This window comes from Carassius auratus, chromosome 41 (assembly GCF_003368295.1).
Source record: "Carassius auratus strain Wakin chromosome 41, ASM336829v1, whole genome shotgun sequence".
Lineage (NCBI taxonomy): Eukaryota > Metazoa > Chordata > Actinopteri > Cypriniformes > Cyprinidae > Carassius > Carassius auratus.
Window position 1 is genome coordinate 10,429,731 of NC_039283.1, and position 22,700 is coordinate 10,452,430.

Below are 22,700 nucleotides of genomic sequence, written 5' to 3' on the forward strand. Positions count from 1 at the left end.
TAATGACAACAATTACATATTTTTAGGCGAACTATCCCTTTAAGGGGTTAAAAATAGTGACAACAAATACAATTTTTATTTATTTATTTTTAACGAAGCCTACGTAAATTCTGGATATATTTGTTAAGTAATTTCGTGAATTGTAATATTGCAAGATCAAAAGATATTTAATAAACTTACGGTAAAACGATTCGGACATTATGGTCTTGTCTCAAACTCTAGTGAGCGCCCTACCTAGACAGCATTGTCTTCCATTACTAATCATGGCCAAAACTTTTCCTTTTTTATTTATTTTTTAATTGGAAGTATAAACAATTAAATACAACATTGGATGACATTTAATACAGAAAATAACATAGGAAGACAGAAAAAATAAATAAGACTAAATAGATTAAACTAAGAAACACAGAGGAAGTAAATCAAAATTACCTAACGTTCAGCAGATCATTATACAGTTTTACAAATTGGTCACTTTTTTTTTTTTTTTTTTTTTTTTGTTATTAATATTTTCTAGTGTTCTTATTAACCAAAACGGCATTATATGTCTAGTAGGGGGCTGTATAAAAACAGTTGAAACACGGCACGATTGTGACGTACGCTGTCAATCAAAACTCCTCCCACTCGTCCGGCCAATCAGAGCGGCGCTCGTCCATGTCAGGACTGACGTCAGAGCTCTTCCTGCTTGGTTTCCAGCGCAATGGCGGCGACGCGTCTGTTTCTCAGAGCTTCACCCGTTAAGTCCTCGTTAACCGGGTTAACCGGAGGCGTGCGAGGCAGTTTGGGGTTAACTCTGCTGAAACTGAGCCCCGACTGTACAGCCCAACCGACAGCGCCGAGGAGACATGCAGCGCACTTCACCTTTCACCCTGACCCTGTGCCCACTCAGTACGGTAATGCCCTTGTGTACACTACAGTGAGCTGAGCACAGGAGACAATCTCGGGTTTAATAACACTCATAATACACAAGTCTGTTTGTCACAATAATGCTTGGCATGTCTGAGGTGATTGGGTTAACGTTAGTTTGCTAAGTTCGAACGAGCACATCATTTCTCAGAAGCTGGAGGGAACATTTTTATGAAAAGACTGATTAGTTGTGTTAAAAGCCTAAAAATGATATTTTATGACAGTTGCCTTTATTAACACCGTCAAAACAATATCTTAAGTCATGCTTGTGTGTCATATTCGTATTATATGAGTACAGTATCCAGAACTGCTCACATGCATAATCAATATTTAATGTATTTTGTTACACATTTTCCACATAAAATGAAAATGAGTAGAACATTAATGCTTTTTAATGCTGCTGTTTTAATTTAAAATTTTTAATTATAGTTTCATAATTAATGAAGGTGCTACAGTCCAACAGGCTAAACTGTCAAAATTAAGCCTATAATGCATGCACAGATTTGTATATTTTGTTTAAAAACCAATAGTGACCAAAATGACACAATCAACATCTCTGTGGTTGGTAATTTGCTGACCTTTTTGCTAAATTATTTTATATTTAAACAGGTCGTGACCTGCCTTATGTTGCCTAATGTTTGTATGTTTCCCGAGGTTCACTTATAGTGTTAGTAATATACATATACATCAGTGCAGTAGCTATGTGCATATAAACCAACAATACCTGTATTGCCAATGCATCTGAAAACCGAAAGCAAAGCAGCAAACCCATCTCCTCGCTGTCTGTTTAATAGAAGAGTGTGTGTTTCTAGCTGACACCAGTGTGTGATTGACAGGCCCCACACAGAAGATGAATTTATTCCAGTCTGTGACCAGTGCCCTGGACAACACGCTGGCCGGTGACCCCACCGCAGGTACGAGCTCCACCTGAAGGACCTCAGCGCTTCGGCCGGTGCGATGTATTAACCCTTCTCTCTCCTGCAGTGATCTTCGGCGAGGATGTGGCGTTCGGTGGGGTGTTTCGATGCACAGTCGGCCTCAGAGATAAATACGGTGAGTCTTCTTGAGTGTGTTGAGTGCTCACACTAGATGGCAGCACAGTTAAACCTGCCTAGAGACTGAGTTTAGACTCAAACAGCTGCTCACTGTCCACTTCAGACAGAAGCAGGACACGGCTAAGTGTGAGTGCATTGCATTGTGGGATGCAGTAATTAATGCAGTGTGTCTGTTCTATTCTGCACATTTGGCCATTTGGTGTCTTAACTAGTTGTATGTCAATTGTCATATAAAGAGGTGTCCAGTGAGTGTGCATTTGCTGCTAAAATTAATAATAATATTTTAAATATTAGAAATGTTATTAAAACTGTAAACATATCACTATTACTGTTTTTACTGTTTTTAAACTCAGCTTTGTTGAGTGTTGGAAAGCATTAAAAAATGTTACAAATAAAAAGGTAAAAGTTTAAATTCTTGTTTTGTATTGAGATGATTCTGATGACGCATAAATACAAGGTGTTTACTGTATAAATACTGTTTAAATATTAAGTTGCGTTCTTTCACCTTGAATCCTGTCAGTTCTACGGTTTTATCTAAAAGACATCGGACTATTTTCTTTGTTGTAACCAGCTTGTTCTCTAATCTGGTGTGATATGCACTTGATTATATTCTCCTCTGAATATTCATCATGCACAAACTGCTCCGTTAAAGCTCCTCTGAACCAGATCTAATGTGTGCGTTCAGTAGAACATCATCATGTCTGTGCATTTGAGCTCTTTGTCATTCATTTTGTTGCACTTCATCAATTATGCAAGAGTAGATTCAGATTGAACAGAACACTCTCTACAGTTTTCTCAAGACATAAATAGTTAAATCATGCAGCCGCACAGAGGCAGGAAACAGGAGGAAAACAGACATTATGGTAATGATCAAAAACACAACTGGTTTTGGGCAGAAGTGCTATGTATAGAGACACTCGGTGGTGTTTTGATATAAACACGGACGTGCGACTCCAGGATGACTCCCGCCGCGTGGGTGCCTTTTGTTCGTAATTGACGTCAGACGTGTTGACCTTTGAGAGGATCATTATTTCCCGCGCTGTCTCGTTCGACAGGAACAGGGTTTCGGTGGCACTCGTTTGAGAGCGTCTCTGCCCTCTTTCCCGCGCGGTGCAGGTGCAGCTCAACATGTGAGAGACTGACGCACACACGCCGTGACGCAGTGCCACCGCTGACCGTCTCAATACACCGCTGCTCTCTGTGCATTACTGACTGCGAGCAGTAAACACTGTGTTATCTCTCAAAATGTCCATCAGCAGCCGGTTGAATGCATTCCTTATTCAACGAAGAAGCCGTTTCATTTCAATTCGACTAAAACGTTGAAATGACCAGCAGATTCCTCTTCTTTTGCATTATTTAAAGGATCATGTCCTGTAAAGATGGCACGTTTGTTCACACTATTCATGGAAACATCGATGCCAAGAACGAACCACCTTTATCTTTAAGAGTGAAGGATCTAAGAAAGAGTTTGACGTGTGATTTCACAGAAGCATCTCGTCTTCAGTTATTCTTGATGTGTTCGTGTAGCTTCAGAGGAAGAGACGTCATGTGCTCTGCTATGAATGAACATAACTTTAAGTTTCCACTGTTAATATAGAGACTATTTCATGTGGTTCTTCACTGCTCGGGTGGAAAACAGACTTTGTTTTTGTGTTTTCCCGATCTTGTTTATGTTTACCCTGTTTTGTCTTGTAATATAATTCTATTATGAAAAAAGCAGCAGGTTTTATGGTTTGAGGTTAATGCTTGCTGCTTTGTACTACATAATATAAAAACCGTAAAGTATCGTTAAAAATATTAAAAACACACGTTCTGCAGAAGCACCACGGCCCATGTTTGACTTCTTCCGTCATGTTTTGGATGAACGTGTCAGATTTGGTTTCTGTAGTGAAGATGCTGATTAAAGGCCTGCTCATTAAGACTGGTTTGAGTGTGGAGTGGGTCAACATGCACCTGTCCTGTCCTCAGGTAAGGACCGTGTGTTTAACACCCCGCTGTGTGAGCAAGGCATCGTGGGATTCGGGATCGGCGCAGCTGCAGCGGGAGCCACCGCTATCGCAGAGATTCAGTTTGCTGACTACATTTACCCAGCGTTTGATCAGGTCAGCTTGTTTCCAAGTCTTTGTTTTTAAATAAACATTGTCCTGGATATTTAGTATAATTAAATCGTGTTAGTTCACCCGGAAAATAAATAAATAAATGAATGCCATCACCTGCTTGTTCCAAACATGTATCTCCAAACCCATATTTTCATTCATCTCAGAAAGAGAAATGAAGGTATTATTAATGAAACCTGAGATATTTCTGTGTTGTTACACTAATAGGGTCTTTTGAAATCCTTTAGATATTTTTTCCCAAATTCAGTTTTGTTTTTTCTAAATCCAGTAAAAAAAAATTCTAAAATCCTTTTTTTTAAATTAATTAATTTATTAATTTATTTATTTTGTACAAGTTTTCTGGACTCATTTTTAATTGTTAAATGAAGTTTCATTAATTAAAAAGCATGTCTAATTAATTACAATTGTGAAACTGGGGTATTGATGATTTTTTTTTCTCACATTATGTTTTATTTAGACCAAACTTCAGTTTGTTCGTCATAAGATGCCGATCACATAGATAAACAAACGAAACCTTATAGTAAAGTGTTATAAAAGTTTTATGTATTGTTCCCTTTGTGTGTGTGTGTGTGTGTTTCACCCTCTTGATGTTCTGGATTAACCCTTTAATAGCTGTAACCCTTACAACCCTTTTCTTGATGCCACTGGAGTGGTGTTGGCGCCAGGGGCTTGGGCCCGTCATAACTGCTTGCAGTTATATTGTTTTCTTAGTTTATCTGCTGTTAAAGAATAATAGTGCCTTTGTCCTCATTACTTTGGATATGCGTCTAAGGGGAAAATCTAATTGCAATTTTTCTGCAATTAGATTTTTTTTCTGTGAAGATTTTTTTTTATTGAATTTATTTTTTAAATCTAGATTTGCTATGTTTACTTCCAGAACTGTGCAACCTGGCTAAAATTTGGAATTAATAAATTTGCCTAATTTCATAATAATAATAACAATAGTAATAATAGTAATAATAATAATATTGCTAAATAAAGAAGTCATTAAAAAAATATTACTACTACAATATTCTCTGTAAAAAAATAAAAAATAATAATAATTAAATTTTTAAGCAAATCTTAAGGCAGCTTGCATGATTCATTTAGATACCCTCCTCCCATAAATTTTTTGTCTGAAAGCTTTTTTTGTAAATCTGGCTCTAAATATATATTTTTGGACTGGGGAGGAAATTTTGCTTTGCTTTGACTTGCATGATATGTATACATCTGAATAATTTCTCTATTTAATCTATTTTCATATCAAGATACAATGATGTCAGTAGTGATGGACAATATGGTCATTTTTCAAATCGTCTTATCGTCAGTCCGTGAGATCAGTGATACATGATATTATCGTGCATGTGTGGAGCAAGAGAGAGACTCTTTGTTCTTGTCATAGCATAACTATTTGGTGTTTTAAACCACGCAGTCCTTTTTCTGTTTTTAACTTTTGATGCTGTTGTAGATCGTAAACGAAGCCGCCAAGTACCGCTACCGTTCGGGGAACATGTTTGACTGCGGGAGGCTGACCATCAGATCTCCGTGGGGCTGCGTGGGGCACGGCTCCATCTATCACTCCCAGAGTCCAGAGGCCTTCTTCGCACACTGTCCTGGAATTAAGGTCAATCTCGCCATGCTTAACTCACATATAAAAGAAAAGAGGTCTCACTTTAGTTATAACTGTTATCGAACTATTAACTATGACTTTTGCCTCAATAAACTAATAGTTAGCAAGGTTGTTAATTAGTTTAGATTTGGGGTTTAAGGATTAAGTGAACCAAAATAGGCAATGCAGTTTATAAGTGCTAATAAACAGCTGAAATGCACACTAATGAGCAACTAGTGAAAAATGAGAAGTGGTAATCAAGGTGCATCAAAACACTCAGAAATATTAGAGTTCGGATCGAAGTCAAAATCACTTTTTCCGTCTCAAGGCATCTTTAAAATGAACCCAGTGGGGAGACACAGTGTTGCCTTTGCAGTCTTAAGTGTCCTTATAAATGTACAAATGACAAGTTTAATTATTTTTCCATCTTTCTGAAACTCCCTTTCGGTGTCTGTTAGATTGTTGTGCCGAGAGGTCCGGTCCAGGCCAAGGGTCTGCTTCTGTCCTGCATCGCTGATCAAAACCCCTGCATCTTCTTTGAGCCCAAAATCCTGTACAGAGCAGCAGGTGAGAGTGTTGCTGATGTTCGCTTCTGTTCTTCAGCATTCATATTCTGATGCGGTTTAAAGACACATCGTCTAAGCCAAATTATGCATGTAGCTTTTATGAGATCATAATAATTGAGAAGCTACAAGGAATATTTGTAATATAATATTCTTTTAAAGGTGCATTTAACACACTGGAGGTAAAGTAAATGGAGAAAAACCTAAAATAATCGGTGATCAGTTAAGGAAGTTGTATAAACATTTATGCATTATCCTAAAATCCTCGTGTTGACTACAGAAGTCAAGTGTCAGATTGTCACATACACGGATATATTTTGAACGTCATCTGTGTTCAGATTACACTGAGCATATGATGCACTGAAATACAAATCTTGGTACAAACTAGAGAACTTTAACACAGTGGGATGAAACCCTAAACTTTACATTTTAAATGATCTTTTGTTTGAAATTGCTAAAATAAAAATATTAATTTTGTGAGTGATTATATTGGTTTACTTGGCTTTACTAGAATACAATAAGATTGCTGTTAAAAACATGTTGTATATTTTCTATTTTAAAACTTGAACCCTAAAAAAGGACAAAATGCATGATGTCGCATTAAATAGCCTCAAAGCAAGTGAAAATGATGTTTATTAAAGCTCTAATAACCAAAAGAGCAGTCACTTTTGAGAATGTGAATTAGTTACATAACTGGGAAATGCATTTAATGATGAATTTTAAGTTTGTAGAGTATGTGCGTCACGTGAGCACTGAATAGTTTTTATGTTATGGCATTATTTTCTAATGAAAATAAGTGGCTAAAATTTGGTAGAGAAATCAGTATTTTTATTATGTCCATTGCTGTGTTCATCATCATCATGAAATATGCATATGTCATTCCCTAAGCTTTCCGGTGAAGAAAACTCTTCTCATCACGATCCACAAAAGCTCTGTTATAATCAGTGAAGCTCAGTTAACTGCACAATGAATCTCTTTATCATCGCGTCTGCACTTTTAAGTTCTAAGAGGATTCACATGTATGCAAAACTGCACCTAATAAAAACTAAAACGTTTCTGATTGGCCATTGCATTCAAGAAATCAACAGATATGTCTGTGATTGGCTGCATCGCTCATCGCTGCAAAAACATGTTGTAAATAGTTACTTTTGGTGCAGTCCAGAGTGCAAATTCAAATAAAAACTGGATAGTTGACCAGATCTTCATTTGAGGGTGTTTCGCAGTCTCTGGTACCACAGTAGAACCAGCCTGGGCTTGGCTACAGAATAGTGTTATACTGGCTCTCTATTAATATAAGTGTCTTCATTGACCATTGAAAAACATGTTTTATCTACTGATGAAAAACATACTAATGAAAACTTAAAAAAAAATGGATGTGACGAATAACACAAACAGCTACAGACCTGTCAAATATAAAAATGAAGTATGAGCTGCAACTGATATTAGCCAGAAAGATCTGGACGTTTTTATTCGGAAGAAATATGCAATTTAAGAAAAACATTGTTGGTAGTATCCCATGAACTATTGAGTAAGTCAGTGGTATTTATTGATCTCCTGAATGGTTGTTTCAGCTCCCATTTTATCTGCTCATAAATCAGTGTGATCTGTTGAGTGTCTTGATCTTTCAGTCAGATCAGTGAGTATCCTGAATGGTCTTAATATCCCTAGATGCTTTGCAGCTGTTGAATGAAGACATGCTGTACACTGTACATGTTTCACTGAGGTATGGCTCCAGTTCAGTTACTAGTCATGAGAGTAATGTGGAGGGGATTCTTTAAAGTCTGCAAGAAATAAAAAAAATCACACTCATGTATTATCTAATTGCATGGTATAGATCTTATTCTGGATGTTTTCATTCATGCACGTTACATTTGTTGTAACTGTTTTGAACTCGTAATGTTTAATCTATGTAATGTTTGATTTTTCCGGTGAATGACAGACTTCTCCAGTTATAAAATCTGCTTAAACTCCGCCCCTTCACCTCTTCTGCATTATAAAATTATAACATGCTCATTTTATTACTATAACACAAGATATTAGATATTTATGGACTGAAGCAGATCAGACACCATCTAATTTTTGATTTCTTAAATGCATTTTATTTATACTGCTCTAAAACATTTTTTTTTATATTAAAGAAAATGCTTTTTTTTTTTTTTTTTTTTTTTTTTTTATAAATATGCATCATTTTATTTTATTTAAACGGGCATTAGCAAAATTATGGTCTTGGGTTTGAATGCCAGGGAATGCATGAACTGATGAAATGTGTGTTTTGGATAAACGTGTCTGCCAAATGCATAAATGTAAATGGGGGAACAGTCTTTTCTTCCAAAAATGGTGTGCTAGCAGCATTCATATCTGGGGCTAAATTGACCGCTGCCCAAACTAACTGATCACACTTTGTGCTATTGTTTATGAGAAGAATCTTTGTTAAAGCATGAGTAAGTATGGCTCTGAATGACACAATCCTCATATCCAAAGAAATGGTTTATTAATGAGATGAAGGCCATGAAGAGAAAGCCAGAGCGAGAGTGGTTTGCCACGAGGATTAGAGTAGATTCATCCACTTCTAGATCTGCTCTCTGTCTGTGACTTATGTGTCTCTCAAGAATTTAGCTGTGACTTTAATTTCCTGACTGAACATTGGAGCTTGTTCTGGGATCTTTGGCTCTTTATCATTATTTGGTTTGAATTTTAGAGCGGTGCTTTTTTTGTGCATTTATTCTTACAAGTTGGGAATAAATCATTCAGCACTGAGTTTGTGTAATTCTTGATTTGAAAAACATTGTTTATTTGATGGTAATCAATGGTTTTCTAAGTTGCCATTGTAACTGGGGCAGGTTTAATTGGCCATAAATACGGTGTTGATTTGTCACAGGGTATTTAGAAGTTCACAGCACCTTCTGTTTGGAATTTGATCTAATTTTCTGAAGTTCTGATTTGTTTGTGGTTGCCAGGATGTTCTTAAAGGGATAGTTCACCCAAAAATAAAAATTTGCTGTTAATTTACCATCATTTGACCATCAGAGAAGCAACACAAGCAACACAAAATGAATGTCTGTTGCTCCTGATGATATATTGAGGTCTTATGAAATAAAACGATCGGTCTGTGCCAGAAGATGTGCATTATTTACAACATTATTACCTGATATCTCTTTAAGGCTTTTAGCATGTGGGTTGCTGGGGACAAATCCCAAGACTCTGCCTGAGGAGTTTAGCATTGTGAAGAAACTCACACCCATTATAGTCAATCGTATTGTCTACACTGCATCAGATGTCTTCAGAAATATGATATCGGTGTGAGGGAGCTTTCATGTCATTAGTGTAAACATGGACACATACAGAGGTTGGACAAAATAATGTCAACACCCATTATTATAAAGATTAATCTAATTTGTGTAGGCCACAATGAAAAAAACAAACGAACATCGTGATTTATCTTTTCATTGTCTGTATTCTCTAGTTTGTATATGAGTGCAGTTCAGCGGTGATTAGCACAGGCCATAGCCAAGCCTCATTATTGGAAGAAAACCAAAAGTGAATAAGGACCACTGGACACTAAGAAGGATTTTGTCGAAAAACAGCAGCAAAGTGACAGCAATCCTCAATGTTCATTGTGACGGACCACAGAGAACTTCACAAAGCCAACATCCATGAAAGAGCTGCAACTTTAATCACAGACAACACTGCTGAAATATGAAAAAGATAGAGTCACGGACATAAAACATCCTCTGCGTTGAATATCATCAGTCCGCCATGGATAGTTTTGGAGACGAGTGTAAAGCAGGTTCACTTAAGTTCAACAGATGGATGACATTCAACTGAAAACTATAGTTACATGAACCTGTTCTAAGAAGTTTGGAGGCTGTATTAAATGCAAATAGTGGTAAAACGCCTTATTTTAGAAATACAGCTGATTTCCCAGGTGTTCACATGATTTTGTCCAACCCCTGTACGTCTCCCCATCTCTTCCATTAGATCGAGCAGTAGATTTAAAGACCGAATGCATGTCAGCTGAAAACACACTTCAGGCATCCAGCAGTCCACCACTACCAAGACTTCATCAATCACTCGAACCGCTTTCCACTGAGTGTGCTGCGTAGCATTATTATTATTATACATTTGTGGCTGCAGGAATCTTGCTGCTGTTGGAATCCAGAAACAGGCTGTGAATGAACATTTGGTCACTGTGAGTAAAAAGTGAGTTCACTAGATTTTTAGGAACTGAGGATTGACCTTAGTTTGGACAAGCTGCGTTGCATTTACGCTCTCGGTTCGCTGGTGGTTGTAATGTTGTGCACATGAGAGATGGGTGTCTTCTGAGTGTCTTGTTCTGTGCAGGTTTGTGTCCGTTGTTGTAGAAGTCTAAGCAGTCTGCTCAATCGCCACATCTTGACGGTGTTTCAGTTTTACCCTTGATTAGTACACAGGATGTTTTATGATTTAACTGGTGTGTGTTATTTGGAGGTTTTCATTATCAGATGTGCTGCAGACAAAGTATAGTCCCAAACTCCTGGAGCGGTTTTCTGTGCGTACAGCTGCTAAACATTACTTCAGGGTTCAGAGCCGGTTTGAAGAAAATGATGGGTTTTTTATTGACTGTGAGATTCAGTTAAACACATTGACCTCGACAGTACTTTTTTCCAAATATTGAAGAAAATAGAGTATTGGCATGTTTTTAATAATATTTTGAATTAGTTTTTATTTTTGTACTTTTCATTTCCTTTTCCTTTAAATTTAGTAATTGTATGTTCATTTTGTCTTTTTTTATTATTAGTTATTGTTTATTTTACAAAATACCTATTAGGTTTAATTAATTTTTATATCAGGTTTAGGTTTGATGCATCAAGTTAAATCAAGTACAATAAGTGTTTTTTTTTTGTTTGTTTTTTTTAACCATACAATATATGTGAATCTGCGATAGATGAACTTTAACTTTAGCTAAATATGTTTAGACAAAACCACTTTAGCTGTTGTCATTTAACCAGATCTGCAGTCAACAAATAGCCAAAATATGGCAGTAAAACACTTCTGTCCATGTGAAACATTAAAAGCGCTCGGTCTCAGCTCTTCCTGGATCTCCAAAGAAAGTTTTTACTTCATGTATAAGCGAAATATAACCCATACATGTATATATAAAAAAAATAATAGTGGATTTTTCACAAGCTTCTGTTTCTAATTCTGAGCAAAAGCACACTCCTAACCAACCAACATCAACTTCAATCATTTTCAACAAAATTACTTTAAACCTCAATATCAAAACCGTAAGATTTCCCAGAAGACCACAAGGACAATGACTTCACTGAGCGTATAAACTGGGACGAGGAAAATGGCTCTAATTAAACATAATTTAACAATAAAGATAATTCTGAATTTATGATTAAAAACAAGCAGCTCGTGAGATATGACGGCTGTGAGGAGATCTTTCTGTGAAGAAAAGTTTACTGATTTTGATCAAGTAAAGGTCGGAATAACGTCAGTAATATCTCCAGATGAAGTCTTCCTGGACTGAAGCAGCTCAGCTTTACTTGATTCTCCATCAATCATGTTTTAGAGTCTCAAATCTGATCCTCAGGATCTTTAGAGGAGCGTTTGTTTCTTCATCTCTCAATCATCACTGGATTGCATTGCATTATATGTTTGGATCATTAAATCTCATCTTACTTAAACACATTGAGTATGCAGAGTAACGACTGATATTAATAGCATTTTATGTAAGTATCTGCTTTACTGCTATAAAGATCTCATTGATTTACATTATAAATATATACATATCAGCACCAGCACCAAATTGCATATCTTTACTCCATTAGAGTACTTGAATAAAACTTTTTTTTAAATTTTTTTCCTTCACATCCTCTCTGTCAGACTATATGAGCCATAAAAGACTGATGTATCAAATTATGCAAAACTTAAAAACACACATGCAAACTTTTTTTTATTTAGACTAAAGTTTTATTAAACTGTAAAAATAAAAATAAAAATCACATGTCAGGCTTAGGGTTGCAAACAAGTAGAACATTTCCAGTAAATTTCAGAAACATTCAAGATATTTTGGAAACTTTCCAGGATTTTTGAGAATATTCCTGAGATTTTTGGAAATTTACGGGAAATTTCGCACCCCTTTGCGACCCTAGTCAGTCTCCCCAGGCTCTGTGGGTGATGGGTGATGTGTGGTTCTGTGTTACAGTGGAGCAGGTGCCCACAGAAGCCTATCACGTCCCTCTCTCGCAGGCCGAGGTGCTGCAGGAGGGCAGTGACCTCACGCTGGTGGCCTGGGGAACACAGGTACGTCTGTGAGAACGTGTGCTCGTCATCTCTGTACTGGTAACTGTGAGTTGACCTTTGACCTCTGGCTGGCAGGTGCATGTGATGAGGGAAGTGGCTGCCATGGCACAGGAGAAGCTGGGAGTCTCCTGTGAGCTCATCGACCTACAGACCATTCTGCCCTGGGACACAGAGACCGTTTGCAAGGTATGACGTGAACACACACGTTTACTGGGTCCTCCCAAACCAAAGGGATACTTCAGACCAAAATGAAGATGTCATTTACTTGATGTAGAAGAGTATGACCTTCCTTCCTGAATCACAGGAGGAGATTATATCTTCAGAAGCTCTCTTTTCTACTCTCTGAAAGTGAAAGGTTACGATCAGTCCTATTTATACTCTATATAGAGGAAGACCTTTAGCTAAAAATCAGTACAGTTATTTTTTTTTTCTGTCAGTTTTCTTTTCAGTTTAGTGTATTTTCCCATTTTGGTTCATTAATGGTTGTATGTACTAAAAGTTTTTGGACCGGTAATCTATCAGTTTTATTTGTCCAAAAGACAAGCACATTGTTTAAAAGACCGTTCACCCAAACATTACAATTGTTCAGTCGAACAGTACAGAAGATTTTTATCTGAAACAAAGTCCATGCTAGTTCATAAAATCCCAGAAAGCGGCTGCCATCACTTTAAGAGTCAAAAAAATATTCACATCATTATTGGCCTCTTTAATAATATAATCTTAAATATATGTAATGTCATTGTGTGATTACGTAAACAAACCAATGAACTGAAGCCGTTAATTGAAACAAACTGTCTGAAAGAACCAGTTTGAGAATCAGAAAGAATCAGATTTCCCAGTTTGCCCGAGGCTCTGGATTACAGGTAATAATAGTGTAAATAATGTTCAGTTTCTTGCACAGACTGATCGTTTCGCTTCTTAAGACCTTAATATATCGTCAGGAGCCACGGGGATTCATTTTGTGTGTCTGTTTATGCTTTGTTTTTTTTGTTTTTTCACTGTGCTGGTAGCCACTGACTTGTATTTTATGAATCACCAAGGACCTTGGTTTCAGCTAATAATCTTCTTTACTGTTCGACTTGGATGAGGATGATTAAATGAACAACACATTTTCATATTTGGGTGAACTTTCCCTTCAATGCAGAGGCCTACAGAACCCTACAAACTAGTGTTCATCAGAAAAGTGCCCTGTCAAAAGGCATGTAATATTGTTTAATGGCAGTGCTTTTCATTGTATGGTGGTTTCTCCGGTAGAACGGGTGATACAGACAGTGATTGTTGTGACAGATCATTCTTTGGGAAGCAGCTTCTTAAAGAAGCATGAAATCCATTACTCCCTGCATGAAACTCAATAGTGTGTTTACAGTAAAGCACTACACAGTGTTCACTGGAAAAACAGCTTGGAACAGTTTCACCCTTGAATTATTATTATTATTATTATTATTATTATTATCATTTGACATTTCTCTGTCAATTTGTTCCTTATCTCCTTCATTCACTCCACACGTCTGCTTCTGTTCGGTTACGATGTTTGGAAATGTAAGTTACACATAATATATGGATGTCATGGATTTACACTTTAAATTTGAGTGTCCATGTCAAATGCAGGATCTTTCACTTGTTTTCTTTGTTTTTAGTGAATGTATAAGCTACCCGTGTAGTTCATCACATTAACTATAGACATGAGCAGCTGACAGTCACACAATACTGATCTCATTTCAAATTGTATCATCTTTGTTCAAAAGTCTGCGTTTTGATATATTTGGTTTGCTAATCTAATGCAGTGATATTCATGTGTTGTTTAACATATGCATTCAAATGCAAAGCCGCTTTATATCAAACACATGTGTCATTATTTGGTAGCAACATTGAGTAACTTTGTAATTAAGCAATTTGCCCTGAACGGAAACAATTGAGGTCTATGGTCTTTGTTCATGACCAAAGAAAAAGCAGTTGTGTTCTGTTAACTTCTATAAAGTCAATATTAAAGAGCAGCGCAGAAACATTTTGAATCCAGATGTGCATGGAGCTTCACTGAACGAAGCAAACAAACATGCAGATCTCTGAACGAGTTTGTTGTTGTGGAACCAAAAGTTATACACACTGACCATTTCAGTAAATAACAGGAGACATAAAACTCCGAGCAGTATTTGAAGATTGATGAGACATTTAAAATGGACTTATAAAATTAAGAAGGCACAAAACAAAGCCTGTTTTGGATCATGTGTGTTCATTTGCTGTGTAGATATGTGTGCGTAATGTGTCTGTGAATCTGATAAAAAAAGGAAAACTTTGAGTTTACAAGCAATTGACTTATTTTCTTTATTTCTCTCTCTCTCCCAAATTCCAATTTCAAATTCAAATGAGTTTTATTGGCATGATTTGCACAGTATTGACAAAGCGTTGTACATTACACGAATAAGGAATAAACTATTATATAATACATAAAGAAAAATAGACATACAGGTGCATCTCAATAAATTAGATTGTCAAGAGGAAGATGAGAAACAAGAGACCAAACAATGAGATGAACTGAAGGCCACTGTCAAAGAAACCTGGGCTTCAGACCACCTCAGCAGTGCCACAAACTGATCACCTCCATGACATGCCGAACTGAGTAATTAAAGCAAAAAGAGCCCCCACCAAGTATTGAGTACATGTACAGTGAATGAACATACTTTACAGAAGGCCAACAATTCACTAAATTATATATAGATTTTTTTTATTGGTCTTAAGTAATCTAATTTGTTGAGACGTGAAGTGGTGGGTTTTTGTTAAATGTGAGCCAAAATCATCACAATTAAAAGAACCAAAGACTTAAACTACTTCAGTCTGTGTGCATAATTGAATCAAGCGTGTGAATTTCTGAAATAAATGAACTTTTCCATGACGTTCTAATTTATTGAGATGCACCTGTATATAGATATAGAAGTATATGCATTCTTTCTCCTTTTCTTCCACAAACAAGAAAAATATAAAAGACATTTGTAAAAACAGTACATGTAAGAAATGATCTTGCTTCAGTTTTGTCCACTGACTTACAGTCTTAGTTTGTGACAGACTGATACATATCTTGCTGCTGTTGTGATTAGTGATCGACTGATATGGGTTTTTCTCTAGCCAATGACAATGTTTAGAGGTCAGGGTCAGCCGATGGCCGATATTTACTGCCGATTTTTAGGGCTGATGTCTTGAAGTTTTCTCCTTTATTTGCATGCTAAAATGTCACACTAATAATAAGTGGATGCGCAACATTTCTAAACTTATCATCATTTATTGAGCACTGACTTGAACCATCTCTCGAATCAAACGAAGTTCGTTTTCGTCCTTCGTTTCGGGGCAAAAAGAAGTTCGAAAAGGCTGAGCCGAACATTGCAACACCCCTGCGATGAAATGAAGAAGTGTTGGTAATCTAGGTGTGAGACGGGCACCAATGATCAGAATATTATAGACAAAAGAATAAGGATTAGCAGCAGTTCAATGTCAAGTATCATGTTTGCAATACAAAAGAACCATAGCCTAATCAGTCCTTTAAGGGAAGTAGGGCTGCACGATATTGGGAATAAATTACATTGCAATATTTTATTTTAATTCAGTTAGTTTATTCCCTATTTTTACAGCACACCTGTTGTTTTTATACATGGTGCTGATCAAATCAAATGTTTTCCCTCCGATCCCATTTTCCAGTAGTTTTAGAAAGAGTCCTTTATGTCAGATTGAATCTAAAGCTTTTTCAAAGTCGATAAAGCAATCAAAGACGTTGGTTTTGTTTTGGTGTACATGTATATCAATGATGGGGTGGAGGGGTATAGATGTGATCAGATGTTCTGTGTTTGGGCAGAAATCCAATTGGTCTTTTTTTTTTCAAGATTTTGTGGGTTTTGAGAAAGTTTTGTAAGCTTGCTATCCCAGGTTGCTATTGACACATATGCCTCTGTTTGGTGTAGAAGATTGGTGTAATTAGGCCTTGATTCCAGGGGTCTGGAAAATATCCTACACTCAAAAACAGTGTGCTGCACAATCTGACTCTGCTGCAGACTGGAATTGAACTACTGGTTTCGTCTGGTCAGAGGAGAACTGGTCCCCAACTGAGCCTGGTTTCTCCCAAGGTTTTTTTCTCCATTCTGTCACCGATGGAGTTTCGGTTCCTTGCCGCTGTCGCCTCTGGCTTGCTTAGTTGGGGTCACTTCATCTACAGCGATATCATTGACTTGATGATTGCAAATAAATGCACAGACACTATTCAACTGAGCTGAATGATGACATCACTGAATTCAATGATGAACTGCCTTTAACTGTAATTTTGCATTATTGACACACTGTTTTCCTAGTTGCTTTGACACAATCTGTTTTGTATAAAGTGCTGTAGAAATAAAGGTGACTTGACAAATTAAAAAACGGCAACACACTGTGTTGAGTGTAGGATATTTTCCAGACCTCTGGAGTCAAGGCCTGATCAAGTTTATACAGTTCTTCTTCCTTTAGTAGAGAATGAGTGGAACTGTTCCTCAGTGGGTCTATAGTGCACTGTCTGATGCGATACTCCATTTTGTAGCTGACGGCTCAATGGTTACAATTTTATCTCTAATACTATCGATCTTAGAAGTGAAGTAGTTCATAAAGTCATTACTGCTGTGGTGTTGGGAAATGCCAACACTTGTTGATGCTTTATTTTTCATTAATTTGGCCAATGTATTAAATAAATACAGTGAAAAGTAATCAGATCTAGTGGTTTTTAATATTTTTCTGTAGGATAGGTTACTTTCCCACCAAGCAATACGAAAAACATCTAGTTTTGTTTTCCTCCAGCTGTTCTCCATTTTCCGGGCTGCTCTCTTTAGTTTTAGTGTATTTGATCATTTGGTTTAATACTCCGTTGATGCTGGGGTTTAGTGCATGTAGTCTGTCATTCAGCTCTTTTACTGTGATTAGGAAATCCAGGGGATTCTGGTTGTCTTTAATCTTTTCTTTCAGGATTTCTAGTTTGGTTTTTATTTCATTTCTAGCAGGATTTGTTTGAGTTGTTTTGTACAGATTTTCAAAGTGTGTCCTCCATATGTTCTCGTTTTGAATGGCCAATTCTTCCATTTTGTGGTCTATAGAGAGTGTTTATTTATCGATTCCTCCATTCTTTGAAATAATTGTTCCCTATGCTCTTTCTCTTTTGCTTTTAGAGTTTGTTTGTACACTTTAAGAGCTTCATGATAATGAAGACAGAGTTTTTGGTTGTCAGGATCTCAGTGCGTTTTATTTGAAAGATTTCGTACTGTCATTCGAATTCTTTTACATCCATCGTCAAACCACTTCTCATTAGTGTTTTTTGGTTTTCTTTTTAATTATGATCTCTCTCTCTCTCTCTCTCTCTCTCTCTCTCTCTCTCTCTAGTCGTTTTATTTCAGCTTAAATGCATTTAGCTTTGCTCTCTAGATGCTTTGTAATCTCTGGAATAAAAAAAAAGTATATTTTCCCCCCATATCGACTTAAATTTGTCTGTTCCTGACAAAAGATGCAAAATCTGTCACATAAACTGACAGTTTTATAATAATTGATTTTGGTTTTTGATAGCCAAGTCCTTTTTCTTTGGAGTAAATAACTATTCCTTTAAGAGTTTTAAAGGTATTATTACGTTATGCAACTAAATATTTAGTTATGAATGTCTTCACTGTCACTTTTGATCAATTTAATGGGTCCTTCCTGAATAAAATGATTTAATTTATTTTCCAAAGCATGTTACAGACTCCACACTTTTGAACGGTTGTGTACATGACACAGATACCAATCATCTCCACTAGATGTCCCAACAAGAGTTTCAGGTTAAAGTTTGAGGCTTTAGAAATCACTGGAAGAGTCAAGAGCCTTTGGAATTGCTCTTGGATTGTGATTTATATATAGTTACTTTATGATTGATGAATACTTTTTGGATGAATCCCATGAATAAATACTTGGGCCTTATTTCACCCTCCCAGAAAAAAAGCAGCAAAATCCATACAAATGCATGAACAATAAAAAATGAAATCTCATTCTCTATACTGAAATACAATAATAAATGGATTTTCATTAGACACAATGTTTTTTTATACAACAATTGCTGTCTTGACATATATTCATGCCAATTAATGCCTGGTAAATTAATGAGAGTTAAAGTAATTGTCTAAAATAGGCTTAATTTTCTTTGTGCAGAACAAATGTGACACGTGTGGATTTATTCTGTTTTCTTAAAGTATTTACTTAACAGAGCTTTGAGATGATAAAGCGGTAAGTGTGAAGTTTCTGTCTTGAGAAAAGAGATCTGAGCTTTAATGTCATCTTGAAACGCTCGGACAGAGAGGAGCTCCATAAATCTGTCACATTATAATCACTATTTTAAAAATGGAAATTGTAGCTTATGTCTTCCATTCTGAGGTTTCTTGTGCTCTCATATAGACTGGCTTCCCAAGCCTTCTGAGCAATGAAATTATTCTGATTGCAAATGGATTTGTAAAAATCATTATCTAGAGACGATTTCTAGACTGTGAAATATACATTTGACATGACTTCATTAAATTCCATGACATTTATTAAATAGTTTTGTGTAAATCCATATATTTAGACGTATGTAATTGAAATTCAACTGGGAAGATTCCTGCACTTAAAAATCATTGCATAGTTAATTGACTATTTGCATTTATAAATTTTTTTTTGTAAATATGTTTTTATTTATTTATTGCAAGAAAATACTACTTCAGTCTCTCTACGTCAAATATAATGGTTTGATTTTAAATTCATATTTTTAAAATGCCTTTGTTCAAATTCACTGTAAAGAAAGATTTTTTTTGAAGTTGTAAATGGAACAGATTGAGAATTATGTATGGTATATATTTGTTGTGCTTAGTAGCAGCAAAAATTTGATTGGTTAAAAAGTAGAAAATCGGGTTATATTTATATGAATGGCTGTAAAACGAGTTCAAATTCAATATTCAATTCGTGAAAATGTTTGAGATTAAAACAAATATCTATATATAAATAAATAAATGAATAAATAACCTGGTTATTATACCGATACAGAAATTTAACCCGTTTCATGTTTGACTGACAAATATGCATCACATTATGTTTGTTAGTTTGTGAAAAGTGTGTAATCCAGGCAAACAGAAATTGTATATGCAATTCAAATTCATAAACCTTAAATTTTTGCCTAAATATACATAACATACATCACTCATGCATATTAATTTTTTTTTTTTACTTTGCGTGTCTCTCATACATACATTCCTGTTACCTTCTCTGGATGATGATCCTCAGCACTGCTAATCAACAACTCTGAGATCTAGATAGATAGATAGATAGATAGATAGATAGATACACGCACAGTGCTTGTTGACACAGGGAATCGGCTGAAATTGCAGTTAAACTGAAAGCGGTGTATTGGTTTTTATTGATTCCCTTCTGGGGTCTGGAAGAAATGTAATCGACGTTCATTTAGGAGTAGATTGACATTCAACTTCATGATGTTTCAAACCTCCAGAGAAGAATTTGTATGCAGCTCTTTTCCATACAACCACAGATGGATCAGTAGATGGCTGTCAAGCTCCAATAAAAGCAATCTCTCAGCCTCAGTCTAGATTCAGATACATGTTCCACTGCTGGTGTTTTGCCTGGACTCCCAGTAAGTGACTCAGTCTGCGGTCCGCTCTTCTTCATGAGCTGCGATTGGAGATGGCACTTCCCTCCATGTGTGAAGGCCAGTGGTCAGCAGACCTTGAAAAGGCCGAGTCCTGGTCACAATGGGAGTCTTGTTTCCATATGGGTTCAGCTCTGTATTTAAGGGATATTTTGATTTGCTCCGCTCTCTGGACGTCTCGGCTGCACAGCTGATGTTCCAAAGCAAACGGCACTGCCTCGTCTGGTTAACATGATCAAGATGTGCCCTGAGGCCTGCGGTTCGCTGCTCTTGCACCTAATTAAATGCAGGTTGAGATGTGCTGCATGTTTGTGCAGCATTGCTAAATGTTACCTTTAACATGAAGGTTGGACTTCCTAGAGCTCCTTCCTTGGCACAGTGTTGGTCCTGAGCGTCTACTTTCCTCATATTTTCCAAAGTTTTGGAGGATGCTTATCTTAGCGAAGATGCTGGAGCAACACAAACAGATGTTATGCATATGAACTGAGTGCAGATGACCCACAGAACCAGACCTGAAGCAGTTTGATGACTGTCAGTGTAAATGCACATTAATTCTAATGCCAAAAAAAAAAAGAAGCCGTGCATCATAAAGGACCTGCCAAACCTGAATGAAGAGATCCCTTTTTATTTTTCTGCAGCGTGCTGTGCTTTTCAGCTCTGAAACTGAATTCAAACATATCCAGATTAATGTAGACGTAGCCTGAGACCCTTAGATTTAGGGGTGGACAGTATAACAAAAATCATTATTTTAATTAACAAGAACAATGTCACGCTATAGTTATTTTTTCTGAAACTAAGATTTTTTTAAATATTTTTTTTACAATGTTAGAATTTTAGATACCACTGAAATGTCATAATTCTTAACAACAATTTCCATATTATAGAGAAAGATAATACTAGCTTAACTAATAAAAGTATAAATTTCTCATTTTATTTTTAAAGACCGTCAATAATAAAATAAGAACAAGGACACTAACAAATACTAACTACAAAATACACATGAAATAAACCGTGCTTTACATTTTCAGGTTAGTCTATCTAACAAGAAAAGGCTACTACAGAAGTCAAATATTCAAAAGTCAACAAAAAAAACTTAATAAAATCTTAATATAATAAAGACTTTATTAAGTAATAAAAGCAATTGAATATTATAACATTTGTTTTACCATAACATAACATAATATTATTAACACTGTAATTAGAATGGTATAAATAATGCTGAGATAATGTTTGAAATTGGCAGTAATATTTTTTTTATGTTAAATGTGTTATTTTTCAGGTGTTATTTTTTGCATAATTAATCTCACCAAATAAATGTGTAAAACTGACAGCCCTACAGAAGACATTTACTTAGGGTTTGTGTGTGTGTGTGTGTGTGTGTTTGATCCTTTAAGCTCAAAAAAAACTACATTTAGCCTGAAAACAGAAAGCACAAATAGTTTGTAACTGAATTAAATGTTCAGTAGTCAGCACTCAAATCAACTCAGGAAAACAGAGCCATGGAAGCCAGCAAACGCATTGATTTAGAGATTGCAGATTCTACAAGACCTAAAAAGCTTCAGCATCCATCTAAAATGCTCTATGGCCAGAGGCGTATTAAAACACGGATAAATAAACTGATCTACTTGCAGTGTACGGCTCGTTGCTTTCAAGTGTCAGTTGCGTTTGTTCCTTTTGCGTGTCCTCAATCTGGCAACCCGAATTTGAGCAGGAAGGGGCGGGAGCAACAAATTCCTCCATTATTTTGAATTTGTAAGGCAGTACCCATTTCAATTCAATTCAAGTTTATTTGCATAGCGCTATTTCCGATACAATCATTGCAAAGCAACTTTACAGAAAATTACAATTATACAATATTTAGTAGTAGCTTATCAGTGGTGACTGTCAGTTTGTGCGCACATGACAGGATTTTTCAGAAATATTAATACAAGACGTAGTCAGCTTGGTACGTGTTATACCTGGAAACAAATCCATAACCTTTGTGCTTACAGGAGCACTTCTGCAGTTTATTAAATACACAAGATCATATCACAACCTCACTTTGAAAACCATATGACAGAGTTTTGTATTGCACAGCAGTTAATAAAGCACTTCTCCTGCTTGCATCATTCACAAACGCTCACATTCAAAAGCACAGAAAGAGTCTGAAGTGTTAAAGCTGTCCGTCTTTGGAGGGTTTAGTGCAGTGTTTGTTTTGGTTCTGCTGTTAAAGACTTTGTTTGGAGCACAACTGTTCCCTTTGCTTTGGAGAATGAGTTTCCCGATGGAGGCTACTTGAGGAGATAATGCTGTTCATCTGGGGTCATGCATCATCAGCGCTCTCGCTGACCCGAGGCCTGTGGAGCCACGGGCGATGCCTAATGGATCCGCGCACAGATGAATAGAGGAGTGACCTGGCTTGTCTTAATGGGATTGTTTGCTCTGTACAGTGAGACGGTGCATGCGTGCGTACTCCATGTGTTGGCTGAACCTGTTGAACCCCACAATGAAAGTGCACGTCATTACATGTCTCATTTCACAGCAAAC

General features: G+C 36.4%; 1 protein-coding gene across 1 annotated transcript in view; it reads left to right on the forward strand.

Moving 5' to 3' along the window:
- The first annotated feature begins 652 nt into the window (after positions 1-652).
- Positions 653-22,700, forward strand: part of LOC113060068 (2-oxoisovalerate dehydrogenase subunit beta, mitochondrial) — a 48,352-nt gene continuing 26,304 nt past the window's right edge. Inside the window, exons 1-8 of the mRNA XM_026228885.1 lie at positions 653-890; positions 1,740-1,817; positions 1,888-1,956; positions 3,927-4,060; positions 5,523-5,678; positions 6,122-6,230; positions 12,417-12,514; positions 12,590-12,700. Coding sequence (XP_026084670.1) covers positions 698-890; positions 1,740-1,817; positions 1,888-1,956; positions 3,927-4,060; positions 5,523-5,678; positions 6,122-6,230; positions 12,417-12,514; positions 12,590-12,700 — 948 coding nt within the window. The 5' untranslated portion in view covers positions 653-697. The remainder of the gene's footprint in view (positions 891-1,739; positions 1,818-1,887; positions 1,957-3,926; positions 4,061-5,522; positions 5,679-6,121; positions 6,231-12,416; positions 12,515-12,589; positions 12,701-22,700) is intronic.